Source organism: Alosa sapidissima, chromosome 12 (assembly GCF_018492685.1).
Source record: "Alosa sapidissima isolate fAloSap1 chromosome 12, fAloSap1.pri, whole genome shotgun sequence".
In the NCBI taxonomy this organism is placed as follows: Eukaryota; Metazoa; Chordata; class Actinopteri; order Clupeiformes; family Clupeidae; genus Alosa; species Alosa sapidissima.
In genome coordinates, this window is record NC_055968.1 from 16,904,904 (window position 1) to 16,919,330 (window position 14,427).

General features: G+C 43.7%; 2 protein-coding genes across 2 annotated transcripts; both read right to left on the bottom strand.

Moving 5' to 3' along the window:
- Positions 1-235: 235 nt before the first annotated feature.
- On the bottom strand, positions 236-7,161 carry oaz1a (ornithine decarboxylase antizyme 1a). The gene is given in 6 exon segments (XM_042112012.1): positions 236-1,182; positions 1,303-1,388; positions 1,541-1,716; positions 2,655-2,741; positions 2,743-2,800; positions 6,979-7,161. Coding segments are annotated over 6 exon segments (657 nt in total). The 5' UTR covers positions 7,098-7,161; the 3' UTR covers positions 236-1,051.
- Positions 7,162-9,829: 2,668 nt separating this feature from the next.
- amh (anti-Mullerian hormone) lies at positions 9,830-13,807 on the bottom strand. The gene is made up of 7 exons (XM_042112009.1): positions 13,444-13,807; positions 12,835-13,200; positions 12,379-12,563; positions 11,574-11,691; positions 11,342-11,489; positions 10,798-11,234; positions 9,830-10,570 (listed from the first exon to the last, which is right to left on the bottom strand). The coding sequence occupies exons 1-7, from the start codon at positions 13,715-13,717 to the stop codon at positions 10,146-10,148; spliced, it is 1,953 nt and encodes a 650-aa protein (XP_041967943.1). The 5' UTR covers positions 13,718-13,807; the 3' UTR covers positions 9,830-10,145.
- Between the last annotated feature and the right edge of the window lie 620 nt (positions 13,808-14,427).

The following is a 14,427-nucleotide window of genomic DNA, read 5'->3' on the forward strand; positions in this document are numbered from 1 at the left end:
AGAGGCAGGTCAAAAGTAACAACTACAATTTAGACGATAGGACAGAACACCTGTTTTAGTTTCATTCATTGCTGTACTTTAACTGAGTGCACGTCAGACAGGCATCACAGACACAGAAGAATTAGCATGAACAAGGTCACACAACCATTAGCAAGAGACCAAGGATTCCAAAGTAATCCCTTTACTCAGAAATGAAACAGGCTACACATCCAATGATAAAACCCATTCATATTAATCTGTTTGAGCACTTTATTCTGTGCACTGTTACAACATGCAGATTTCAGTCTCAATAAAATCACAACTAAAACTCAAGATTCATGCACACATTAAAAAAAAATCAATACAAACATTAAAATCAACATGAAATAGCCATGAGAACAAAACTACTTACATAATGTTTTTAATGTTGCATGGACACCTTCATAAATCATAAATATTACACCCTAGAGATGATTGGTAAAAGCGGAGGATGGAGGGAGTTGGAGGACTAGAGATAATTAAACAGAAACAAACAAACAAATAAGAATCCTGGGGATCCATCCCAGTTCATTGCTCGCACCACCTCCGTTCCTCAAACTGCGTTAGGGTAACTGGATAGGCAGAAACAAAATGGCTGACATTCCACTGGGCCATTTGATAAGTCAAGTGAGTGGGATATCAGCCAGACAGCCCTCCCTCTCCAGTGGCCTCGACTCAGTGGAGGAGGAAAGGCAGGTGCCTCAGTGAACTGGGACAAGCCCTGGTAGGAAAGGTAACAAGTTAATGTGTGCCAGGTGTAAGCAAGGCTTGAATGAGACCCATATCCAGACCCAAAACAAGTGCAAATGTCACGTTTCTACAGCACAACTCCAAAGGGGAGGCGTGAAATGAAAAACAAAAGTCACTGGAAATGTCTACTTAGTTGTTTTTTTTTCTTCTTTAAATTCTTGAATCTTTATCCTTCACTGAGGATGATGGTGGGAAAAAAAAAAAAGGTGTGTACATTAAAGAATGTGTGAATGTGTGTGTGAGTATGCATGTGTGTGTGTGTATGCATGTGAGAGGATTAAGCTTATTCGTCGTCAGATGAGTCTTTCTCGATGCTGTAAGCCATAAAGAAAGCGTCAGGGCGGGAAGGGACGAGGGGATGACCTGGTCGCACAATCTCAAAGCCCAGGAAACTGAACGTCCGAAGCAGTTGAGCTGGGTAGAAAGAGAGAAAGAGTGTAACTTATCTGGGCAATAAGGGAAGTGAGACAAGCAAACCAGGGAGAAGTGAAAGAGGAACCAGACAGATGCAAAACAGTCTGACGGCAGACTCACCTCGGTCGTCTCGGTTCTTGTGGAAGCAGATGAAGACGTGATCCGCGTGAAGCTTCTCCTCCGCAAACTCCAGCAACAGAGCAAAGCTGGAAACACACACACACACACACACACACACACTGACCATCAGTCTAAAGACTAATAAACATGTAATATGAAATATTCGAGGTAGTATATTTGTGAAATTGGTGTGTGTGTGTGTGTGTGTGTGTGTGTGTGTGTGCGCATTCGTGCCCACCTGTCCTTGCTGCCTTCGGGCAGGACACCAGGGGGAATCTCCACATAGAGGCTGGCCCCCTTCAGTGCCGCCCTCCAGGCCGGTGCCTTGGCCTCGGCGCGTTTCGCCTCAAACAGCAGGAAGCGCACTCGGCCAGTCTGTGGGGGAGGCTCCTCAAAAACCAGCAGATGAGAATCCTGCACGGACACACAGAGCAGACAGAGTGTGAGAGCAGAACCGGCTCTGCAGCATAGCAAGGGACACATAAGGAAAAGAAGCGCTCAAGAAAAATCGCCCCCCTCCAGGTTAATAATAGCCCCACCTCTGCATACAGTAAAGGTCAAGGGGATGGCTGAGTGTATAGATATACCGTGCAGCCCCCCGATCCTCCCTACCCAAAGGACATGGAAAAGCCCAGAAGTCAAACCGCTGGCTCGGACTGGCTCATCACAACACACAGCTTTGGGGTGTAATTTCACTTGAGGGAGAGTCACAGACTCCCTTGAGGGTTGTGATGTTGTTCATAAATCTGTCAAAGCTATTTTGGTCTTTCGGTCACTGTGTTCGGTGACCAAAAAAATAAAAAATAAATAAAAAAGGTGTACTCATGAGTGAGACCACTTGGGTTTACGATATCATTTGCAAACAGATTCACTGAGAAATGAAAAAAAACAACAAAAAAAACATTCATGACCGCTAAGCCGGTCGCTCGGGGAGACCGAGGAGCTTAGGCAGGCCACTGTCGCTGTCAGGGCTCTTAACGGGGCAGACAAGCCACCGAGAACAGAGAGCAGATTAGCACAGAGATTGAGAGTGGCTGGACTGGACAGATTAACTGCTGCCAAGAACATGGGAAATAGAGGACAGTACAGCTCAGCCGAAAAAGAAACATCCAATGGCGAGATAGAACACCATGGCCTGGTAGAGACAGTGGCAAAAAGGCCTGGCAGGGCAGAGTTGCTGAACTAGAAGTTCAAGTTTTTTTTAACAGAGGGCATGCTTGCTTTGTTTTGAATAGCTAGTTGGACTAGTCTTTCCCATACATGGATGAAGCCTAATTAAACTCTTGGCAGACTGACAGGAGAGAGTTGGTTAGCTGGGAGGCTGTGTGTGTGAATTATAAGTGTTTACTTACAGAATAGAATAGCTTAGCTGTAAGATTGTGATCCCTTTGGCCTTCCCCTCGCCCACCTGGGATCTTCAGGGGTGGGAGAGGGGCATCAGGAACACCACAGAGGCCCCGGACACGGGTTACTGCAACACCGGGAGCACCGACGCACACTAGAGGAGGGGGGGGGGGGGGAGGGAGAGAGAGAGACACTTCATATTAAATTTACTTCATTTTAACTTACTGTCTTGTGATAAGTTGATTACTAAACATTCCTATATAGGCTGAGGCAAAAGAGGAACTGTTCATAGGGCAAATCTTGTGACTGCTCACATTGTACAAATGTTTTGTTTTGAGGAAGTCAATCAGGCAAGGTTTAGGCTGTTTACTTGTACCGTCAAGCAATGATTAACATGAGGCTACCTTTCCAAAAACATGGGTAATGTTAACAACCACATCCACCTTTCAAAAAGTCGACATGCTTGTTGTATTCAAAGAAGGAGTTCAGAGTGCAATGCACTGTAAACAATTGAGCAAACAAACCTCAAACCTTCTCTTCCCACCATCATTTTATCTAACCATTTCAGAGAATCTCTGCCAATTTTCCATTGTTTACAACAAAGCTATTCTAAGTTTATGGAGCAAAATAGTTGTTCAAGAAAACTAGTACAAATTCTTCAGATGACGGGGATTGGAATCTGGGTCCTGGCTTCACAAAGCCTCAAAACAGCCATCTTGTGGAATGGTGACGCCGACACGATTTGGTAATACAAATAAAAACTGTTGCATTTCCTTGTTGAAACTCATTCCTATTTGGAATTTGGTTTGCAAGTTGTTTTGTTCAGTAAAATAACATCCGATTTCCATGTTAGTGTGTCACTTAACAAACAGCAGCTATGCTCAAGGTAAATAATGGCAAACTACATCTGGGCTGCATTACATGGTGAATTTGCTGAGTAAAGAGCACTTAAAAACACTGCAGGTCCATTATAAATTAATCTGTAAGACTGCAAGCACTAGTTACCGATAACTACAAGTTATATTTGCTGTATCTGTACATTATGGAGCATGCTAGGGTTGAAAGCAATATACTTTTGAATTAACAACATATTTAAAAACACTCCAAATTAATTTGATCGTGTTTGCATACCATGGAGAACTGAGCCTTGGTTGCCAAGGTGGCCAGTGGATTTACAATGAGGTAGTTTCAGAGTGTGGTCTGTCACAACAATGTGTGACTCGCTAGCACTTCTAAGCAATGTGGGATCAGAGTGTTCACTGTACTTGCTCTCTACTCTGCACCAACTGTTCTTGTCAAACATTACCACTAGAGTGTGCCATTTAGAGGGTCAAAGTTTAATTATTAAAACTCTGCTGATGTAACCAATCATAAATGATTAGGGATCTCAGGCCATCCAGGCAGGAGGCAGTCAGCAGGGTTTCAAGCATGAGGAAATGTGGTCATAAGCACTCTTTGCATCGTCTCTGAGACGGGAATGACCATAACAACTTGCACACTCTACGTCATCATTAAGGTGGTGTGACATGTGGAGTGAATGTGTGATGAAATGTCTGAACCTCTATGTCTCACACACACACCTCTTGTCAAGCCCCTAAGCATGACTCATACAAAATCCTACAGGCTCTTTACTGACAAAATAAAATGAAAACCATACACAGATAAAATAGGGCTTAGAAAGCATCAGACAGCTGGGGTGATTGACGCAGAGGACCAGTTTTTTGTTGTGTAATGAATCACAGTGCAGATGAATGAAGTGGCTCGTACTTGGCTGAATCACAAGCATTACGAGAGAGGATTAGAGTGGCCAGAATAACAGTACCCATCCAATCCCATATGTCAAGATGCAAATCCGCCAAAAAACCCTGCACGGGTCAGGAGGGCTCTTAGGAAGACATCCTGAGTAAGGGATGCTGGGAAGGGATTGGCGCGTCATGGAAACCAGTGTAGCAGATGACGATGCATTGTCACTCTGTACTGTCTTGTCACTAAAAGCCACAAACATGCAAAGTGCATTGCCTGCAAAAAAAAAACCTCCTGAGTGCCCAGCTAGCTAGCCAAACAGCACAGCTGGTTAGTTTGCTAACAGAAGGAGACTGAGTACTGAGACACAACTGATTAAAAGCCATGTTCCCACTCATACACGGTATGGAGTGGTACACAGGAGCTTGACTTAAGAGGATACAACTGCCCTACCTTGACCTGGACATAAATATTTAAAGTTATGAGGGACAATTTACCTGATTGCAACAAAATACCATCAGATTTCTTTAAAAGATGCTGTCAGGCTGTAGACTACTAAATGCCATTACATTTATAAGGAACTTCGGTGTTTATAACTATAGACAAGGGACAATAAAGTACCTATTATTTTAACTAACCCCATCTTAACAGCTTGATGCTAGTTATGTCAGGCTACTAGTAAGCTAATCGTATTCCACTTTCTCTTTCGAAGGTCACGCTGAGCATTTTGACGCAAATTTAAGTGTAAACTGGCGTTGCTACAATATGTGTCGCAATATCAATGTTGAAACCAACTCATCTGTGTGATTCATCAGAACTTTGCTTCGGAGTCGCACGTAGGTAGTTCAACACCACATCTGCACGCGGACCACTATGCTAGCGTGTGGACCACTTTAAGAATCTGCGTAGATGAGCTTTAGATTTTACACGATTCATACCGTGTTGGCGGTTACCAACTAGACAAACTCTTTAATTGTTTCCCTTAAAACTGAACGGACTTATACATTTCCTTGAAAATAATCAAGCCCCTGAAATACAAAAAAAAATCCTGCCTTAATTCAAATGATCGACAACAATCATTATATTTAATCAATTGATCATAGACTCGGTGGTATTAAACATGAAGTGTGCTGCAATAATGATGTTTCGATCAATGGCCCATATCACTAATGTCACATTACTTACTTTACTATCTGACCCATTAGGAATTTAGGTCGTCGCATGGTTAGGGTTAACGTCAACTGTAAACCTGGACTTAAAGCGATCGCTATTAAATGCTAAACCGTCTGAAACGTTTAGGCAACTGAGGCTCTAACGTTATTCAATTTCGACCAAACTATAGTAACATTACGTTACATGTCTCAATAAACAAGTAGCAAGTAGATGTAACACTGCAAATCAGAGGATTTGCTTGCTAGTTTAGCTAGTGCTAACTAGCTAGCAGCTAACTACGCAACACAAGAAGGCTGAGGAACTACGAGCACGGAAATTAGGCGAGCTAAAAGATTCTATCATAAATCTAGCTCTACTTGAGGGACAGCAGGTTTGGGCTTTATTTTTATTACACGCTTTCCATTTTAAATATTCAATATTTGCTACCGTGAGCTTCCTATGGTAATCCAGAGGCTAGCATTAACACCACCAGTAAGTACGGTAAATAAACGTTGCCGCAGATTGGACCCTTTGCTAGGACCTAGCCAACAATTTCTAGAATATTCCATGTTATTAACCACTTGTCATGGCATTGTTTAGACCATAAAAGGCTGGATAAATGCCCTTGACTCCCTCAGATGAATTAAGGTTACTTGTGGTCATTATCCATATTCAAGTTCAAGCACATTTTAACGCCAAAATAGCCATCTAACGTTAGCATGTCAAATCGAGTTAAGTAGCATAGCATAGTTTAGCTAGCCGCTAACTACATTTCTAGTATTAACAGTACCTTTATTTTAATTAATGTATACGAATGCAATTAATGTATACGAATGCATTTATACGTGAATAGGTGAGCTACTGTTCATCCCAATAACAATTTCTCCATTTATCAACTACTTTAAGCTAGTCTATGCTAATTAAGACAATCGCACAGATATAGCTGCATACAGCCAACCCTAGACTCCAGAGCTAGTTCACCTAGCAAGGCAAACACGTTACGTTAGCGGGCTAGAAGCTATCTAGTTCTATGTAGCTAACCATGTCCGATTGCTAAATTGTTTTAATAGGATTCTCGACTGGTTAGTCAGCATAGCCGAGCGCTTTGCATTTCAACCATTGTTCAACGTACATCTGAATTGAACTCCGATGACACTTTGGGAAATAAAGCACATACGTGTATTTACCAAAGGCAAATTTAATACTTGCCGCTCAAGTTTAACATACTAATATTACAATATTGGATGAAATGTATTGCGTGTAAACAAGGCACGAGGCCCACAATGCTAGCTAACGTTACCTACCCAGATTCCCAAATCTTGATGAAAAGGCATGCTAAACTGCTAGCTAGCTCAGCAGGATGGCTAACTAAACAGGTAACATAGCAGCTAAGTTGGGCCCATTTCCATGTCAACAACTCTATGATCCACAACTTACCTTTCACTTTCGGGTTTATTACTATTCAGATCGATGATAGGCATTTTTGATATATTTCTCTCTTTTTCGCGCACAAAACAATGGCTATTTAGTATCGTCTGTAGGTTGGATTTAACCATCCGGCCAACGTCCAAGCCCGCAGATCTCTCTCGCTTCTCCACCAAATGACACTGTTTTTCTAACGACGATCAGTTTTCCTAGCAAGGGGCGGGCCCTGCCCGAATGGAGTCATAATGGGGGCAGAGCGCTTTATCTTACGTAAATGATCTTATGCTATATTTTATTGCATAACCGAGATTTACATGCCCTGAAACAACCGTGGAAATTGATTTACATAACATTTGTTACAAATTCAAGACTTAACAATTCAACGAGATATATTTTAAGTTGATGCTAGAGCAGCTGCGGTTTATTTTCTGTTACCATAGGCCTACCGTGCCCGTGTGAATATGCAGGCTAGGTTAACAATAAAATCAACCTAGTCTAGGCCTAGCCTACTATGCAGCCAGATGAGAATGTCCCCTAGTTCGAGGTACCTGCAATATGAGTTTAAATCACATAAGATGAAAACACTGTCCATATCACCGCCAGGTTTTTATTTTTTGCTGCTGACCCAGCTGTGCCCGTCGCTCAGTGTCAAGTGTCTGAAGTAAAATCCGAGACGTGGGTTGACACCCTGATTCTGAAGTCTACAGCTCTTATCCAATCGCACAACCCAACAGTTTAATCCAGGTAGGCCACTTTCATACCAATTCACAAGGTCACGATTGTCTGCGGTTTGTTTGCATGTGGATCAGCATATGTTGTGGTCATAGACGACGGTGTTTATCTTACTCTTGGTCCAATTTGATTGAGCCTGGCTATTTAAAGTAAGTAGTTGTGGTGGGCTACAGTCTTCTGGGATGTTTATCACAACGGTTTCGTCAGCTGCAGACTGAGCCGTTTTCATAGAGACTTGGATATCTTTGTCATTCATTCAAATTAAACATAACGTAGACTAGCATAGGCTACCATTTGCTGAAATATCACAATTTCACGCCTAACAATGCAGTTTAAGATGAATTCTAGTGCATTCACATTATTGTTACTTGAAGCCTACGTTTTCTTGGAAAACGGGACTTGCTAATGGTTTCCTGTTTATCTTCAGGTTCCTTGATTGCTCTAAAGAAGACCTGCCCTCAAGTTTGTTACTTACCTTCATCTTACAGCGTCTAATCTTAAAGTGAAATAGTTTGTTTAACAATAGCCTATACAGTGGTTTTGGGGGGAAAAAACAGTAAACCTAATGCATGCCTGTGTGCAAGCAAAAACATGTCAAATGTAAATGGTAGGGGCCCATGCAGTCCACTCAAACATTTTTCCAATGCAGCTTTGGCTTATTACTCCTACTAGGCATACCTATTAAACAAGGGTAACATTTTGATTTAGATATAGCCTAACAGGATGTGCCACCGTTAGAGCTTGCTAAGTGGATGTGAAGACTATGTGTAGGCATTGATTTCTCATAGATCATGTGATTCATGAGGCCAGAAGGTGCCTGTTTACATGGTGTTGTTATGTTATGGTAGTGCCCTATCGCCGGAAACTTCCTGTTGAATCGTTGAGTCAGGTGGAGAATCCATGGAAAGGCATCACACTGAACCGATGTATTGCCCTGGCCATGATAATTGTGGTGGTCAGCTCAAGTGTTGAGCAAGTGCAAGGTAATAACTCTTTTTACTGTTGTTTGACATGAACTTTGAACATGAACAATTCCATTGGCCCATGCAATAGATGCATATAGAAATGTTTTTTTTTTTACAGTCTACAGGTGTGCACTCCTTGCCAGGTCCTCTGTATTATCATCAAAAACAGATTAGGATTCAGTATTGTTTGTTATCATTATGTTTACCAGGTGTAACTGATTATTTGTGTTGTTGAGCACATGGTTCTAATGTATCCAGCATCCTGCTTTATTTCAGAGGCCCTGGATACCTTCCTGGAGGAGGAGGATGGTCTGAGCATGACTGACGGAACTAATCAGGTAGTTAAAGCCACAGACCTTGCTTGGTTCGAGGTCTCTTTGCCTGGGGAGAGATTGCTTTGGGAGAAATGTACAGGCGCTCATGTACAGTACAGTGTACAGTGGGTGGTGCTGCTTTGATCACATGACTTGCTCCCTCTGTGTCGGTACCAGCCTGGCAGCTTGCTGTGGGACACCTTGGCATTCTGGAACTGGGGCCTGGAAGATGACACGCTAAAGAGACGATCGATACGCAAAAAGATCCATAAACGAGACCCGACCGTCAGACTTCTGAGGGAGAAATCTGTGCTGGAAGCACTGGATGGAGATGACTGAGGGGATAGGGGGTGAAGAGACAGGCTGATAGAGAATGTGATACAAAAAAAAAGTAAAAGAGGGAAGGAAAGGGGAGGGACATGTTGGAAGAGGAGACAATGGTGACAGCGGTGATGACTGAATCATCAGATAGTTGCATGACTCAATAAGCTCAGAAACAAAGCCAGTGACAGGATGTTACTATGCCTCATGCCATGAGGGCAGATTGATCTACCCCAAGATTTCACACTTTTTTTCAGCACTAGCATTACTTAAGCCATTAGAGATTGGACAACAGAGAAAGAGAAGCAATGTTTGCTTTGATAAATCGGTATTTGTAACATTACTTTTGTCGCTGTTAATAAATTACATCTCTTGGTTCAAATATTTTGTCCATCTATGTAAATGTAATGCTATTGCTTCCTATAGTATTTTATTCAGAAGCTACTTGGGGCAAGTCAGTCAATACTTACTACTGTGCGTAGTCACATGTTCTTCAATTTGTACACAAAATTACAAATCCTCCAAACAGCCTTTCACCTTTACATAACTGAAGTGGTTTTAATGTTTTCTACTGAAATAACATCTGTTCTGTGAGACCCTACGTACATAAAAATACCTTTACTGTCATAAGGAATGTGTCAGTTAAAGCACAATTGTGAAAATATGTAGATAGGGAAATAAATACAGTTGTGATGTATCAGCGTATGTACAGCGTAATTATAATACAATTACATGATGGTAGTGAGAATCAAAAAGAAAAAAAAAACCATGCACAAGTCCATATATATTTGTGCACTGTCATGTTAGTGGGCTGTGGTCAGAAACACAAACATCACTCTGAATTAATTCAGCGGCAGCCACATTCCTTGGCCACCATGTTTGTCTTGGCGGAGATGGTGGTGCCATCTTTGTCCAGCTCCACGACCAGCAGGTCTCCATACTCTGTGGGCACGCAGCAGGGGGCGCGGCCAGTCCAGCCCCCCTTTTGCACCATGCTGTTGATCAGGATGGCATGGTTGTTGCCCTTGGGCAAAGGGAAGCTACACTCGCCCTCACAGTTGTTGATGGTGGCCACGGAAGGCTCCAGAAGGAAGGCCTCGAGGGAGATGGTCAAGCTCTGCAGGCGACAGGGGTTGTGCTTTCCTTGACTCTCCTCGCCCCCTCCGCGGGTTAACCTCTGCGATCGCTCGGCCTCCCAGGTCCCCAGGACAGTCTGCAAGGCCTTGAGCAACAGCAGGGCACAGTACTGGACCTCACCGGACTCCCCATCACCTGCAGACACATGCTAATGTCAGGACAATTCTGGCATTGCTGGAAAGGGCAATTTCATCCTAATTCATTAAGAGTTGTGAGTTTATGTGTGAGCATGTGTTGAGGTAGATTAAGTAGATTAAGTTGTGGTATGTTTGGATTAAACAGAGACAATAACTGGGATATAAATCATGCATCTTGTTTCATGGATTAGCCTAGTCCTGAACACAATGAGAAACTTCTCTCACCACCTGATTGATCCATCCCTTCAGCTGGCAAGGCACTAAGATCACTTAGCCTCTTTAGTCTGTCAGTCAAATGCCCACCTCCCACCTCCTCGTGCCGAAACTGGGCCAGCGCGTCGTCCAGCCCCTGCCGAAGCATGGACAGCAGCGGTGGCTGGAGAGAGAGCGCCACTCGGTGGCTGAGCAGCCCAGAGCCCCGTTGGGGGAAGGAGAAAAGGGTCGGCGTTGAGGAGTTCAGTAACCCCAGCAGGAGGCTCTCGCTGGAGGACTCACCCAGGGTCAGGGGTGGCATAGAGCTCAGCGAGGCCAGCGGCAGAGCCACGGCATTTCCGTCAGGTGAAGACAACGCCTTCTTCTGGGGGAGAACATCACTAAGGAACCTCTGGAGCTCACACAAGAACTGGTACGTTCTGGAAGGTGGCAGCACTGGAGATGGGGCACTGTTTAAACAAGGAGGAAACAAAACTCAAACATCCATTACTCCAGTCACACTTCAGCGACGATCAAGTTTCATTTTGCAAGTTTCACTTAACACATAAGGCCGCACCTGTGATCAGTGGAGGTAATGCCCCCAGGTTTATCCTCATGTGGTGACTTGTTTGGAAAAAAGACCAGCAGAGGTCTCTTCAGGGCAACTTCTTCTTTACCACGTCTCATTAAAAAGTTTTGAACTTCAGACAAAGACAGATTTGGCCCTACAATCATTTCAATCACATATAGAGAATTAATATCCATTTTCACATAGGTCAAACTCCAAACAAGAAAAGACAGGTACTTACCCCTGTTTGGTTGCTTCAACTCAACAGTGATTCGTATGGTCTGCAGTCTAGGACTTCCTGTTTCAGGCACTCTCCTGGTCAGCACGATGAACTGAGTTTCCACTGAAAGGCATGCTGTCTGGGAGAAGGGCCATGACACTTGGTCAGACATGGCATATGGGGTAGTATACAGATTCTGCAGTAGCTGACATATTCTCTATTCACTGAGACATTTCACTTGATGAAGTTTTTTTTGCTTTTTTGGGGTGGAGTGGCTGTCTGGCTGACATTTAGTTTGCAAATGGAGGAGATCTGGCATTTGCATCTCTAATGCTGGTAGGGGAGATGTGGGCCTAAGAACACAGGAAGCAGCAGAGGCAGACAAACTGTATTTCTGAGGGGTCTTTTGCAGTCACTGACAAGTTTTATGCAACCGAGAGACCCAGAAATCAACAAGTTAATGCTATTTTCACAAGCAGATGGTGACTAGTTGCTAGGTTTTAGTGCCTGAAAGTTTAGTGTCATTGACATTTTGTAATTAATTTTGATTTCTGGTTCAGTGGAAATATCTCCCTGCTTCAGAAGCTGCATTCAGTTTCTTGGTGTTTAATGCCCCCAACGTTGTCTTCAAGGCAGTGCTGCCTGGAAGGCGCTAGGGTTAGGCATGGGTTAAGGTTAAGGTTAGGGTCAGGGTTATGGTTAGGATTAGGTGTCTTTAAGTCGACGGTTGCAGCACTGCCCTGAGGACGACGTTGGGGACTTAAAACACCATCAAGCCTAAATTCGGTCTTGCTTGGGTAAAACAAAAAAGTTCTCAGAGGTTAACCTGTTTGTTGGGAAAGAGCACATCGCTGCTGAAAGTAACTTCAAGGATCTCTGTTCTTTTGGAGGCAACAAAGAACAGCAGCATCGTGGGAGCCACTGTGCTGAGGTGTGTCCTCACTTCAAAGGCCGGAGGAACTTCAAAGGTCAAAGAAACGCTTCCTGCTTCCTCTCCAGGAACCCAGAGTTCTGACATAACACAAACCCAAAGTAAGCAATATCAATACTCTTACAGCATTGCAGCTATTCATACCATAATGCCCTTTCGAAACAAAATGAACAAAGACCATGTTTAAGGTTTAGAGTTCAACTCTAAAAGTACTCTCCTTAAAAAGGTACACATTGACTTTTTTGTGAGGTAGCTTTGACAGGATATGACAAGTCTTGACAATGAATTTCTTTTGAACATCCTGAACATCCACAACTAAATGTGAAATAAGTACAACGATAACACATGTACCTTTATCCAGATTGGATGCCCAAGGGCCCACACTGTCACCATCTCTGTCTGCAATCAGTGTGGCCAGAGCCGAGAGCCCTGCCTCAGCTGACCCATCTCTCCCAGTGCAAATCCCAAACCGAGTCAGGGTGTCTCTACCCAACTCACTCTCCCTGCTCCAGCCATCTTGCAGGGCAGACAGGGCTTCTTTCAGTCCGTTACCTAAACCTCCAGCCATGGCAAAACATGGTGCTTCCTCAGACTCCTCACTGTGCAGGGAAGGGAAGGGCTTTATGTTGATCACTGGAGGCTGCGTGAGCAATTCCTCTCCCTTCTGTGCATCATCCTGGCCGAGGCTGGATTTCAGGACATCCACCTCCTGATTTCCTTGAAGGCAAAATAATGACCATAATGCATTTCTCGCTAATTGAGTAAAAAAATTGACAATATGGAGTTGTCGTAAGGCCATTACATAAAAAAATTTGCAAACAATACAAAAGATGTAACCACAAAAATATTCTCATAAACATACAGAAATACGATCTAAGAACAGTCTCATCTACAAATCAATATGGCTGATCGACACATACATACATGGAAAATACAGCCAAAAAAATGCAGACGACACACCTCTAGTTCCTCCCTGGCCATGGGCATCATCAGCTTCTCTTCTCAGCATCCCAGCTCCCAAAAGCCCCACATGTTCGTGGAGAGCAGACATAGCAGACGACTGAACTGGCCCGGGGTGATCCGACCTGTGCTTCTGACCCACATCCTGTCTGGGAGGCTTTAAGTTGCGGTCTTCGCGGTCTTCCAGGGGTGTGGTGCTTATAGGGGCAATACCCAGTGGCAAAAGTAGGAGCAGGGGCAGCCACATGTCAAAGGGGTTTTGACTCGCTTGCATCAGTTGTTGTCAGGATGCGCCCCGAGAGAAAGACTGGCTTTATATCAGCCGCAGCCTTCTCCGGGTTCCCCAGAGCGGGAGCTGTCAGAGGAGAGGAGCAGCGCAGGACAGGACTACGGCCTTGAATGGGTTATGGGAGGTGGAGTTTGGGCACTGTCTCATGGAGAGGCATGAAACTTGCTGTCCACACATAGAGGTATTGTTTACTACTCTTCTCCAGTGTGTGTGTGTGGTGAGGGGGAGGCCTGGAGGCCACACACAGACACACACACACCCTCCTGTCTGGCCAATTCTGTTAATATCAGGGGAGGCGAGATATGGGACTCACATTTTTGGAGCTCCAAAAATACTCCCTCTGTTAATAGTGTTAATATTCCTTTCCTTCGCCATGTGGAGTATATGATTTAGTGAGTAGGCTACGGATCTAATAGTAGTAGAACATGAAGCTCCAGTTCTCAAGAAGACTGTCCCACAATGTAACATCTCTTACCACATTTATTACTTAAGTATACTTAACACATTTTTCCCTTAATGCTAACCGAAGGAACTTCACTATGAATCAAATTTTAATACAACGGCACATATTTAGGCTATATTTACTCCGTGAGGGCGTTCAAGGAGTTCTAGATAGGCGGCTGTTATGTAATAAATGTGATTGCCGCTATCAATTCTCCACTCTTTTCTTTCTGTGGACTGAAGTGCATGAGTGG

What these genes read in the sequence shown, in the direction of transcription:
- amh (XM_042112009.1), bottom strand. Translation starts at nt 13,717, where the DNA reads ATGCAAGCGAGTCAAAACCCCTTTGACATGTGGCTGCCCCTGCTCCTA. An exon ending in GTTGAAGCAACCAAACAGGG is followed by an intron (nt 11,490 to 11,573) that starts GTAAGTACCTGT and finishes AAATGATTGTAG; the next exon opens with GGCCAAATCTGTCTTTGTCT. An exon ending in ATTACCTCCACTGATCACAG is followed by an intron (nt 11,235 to 11,341) that starts GTGCGGCCTTAT and finishes TTGTTTAAACAG; the next exon opens with TGCCCCATCTCCAGTGCTGC.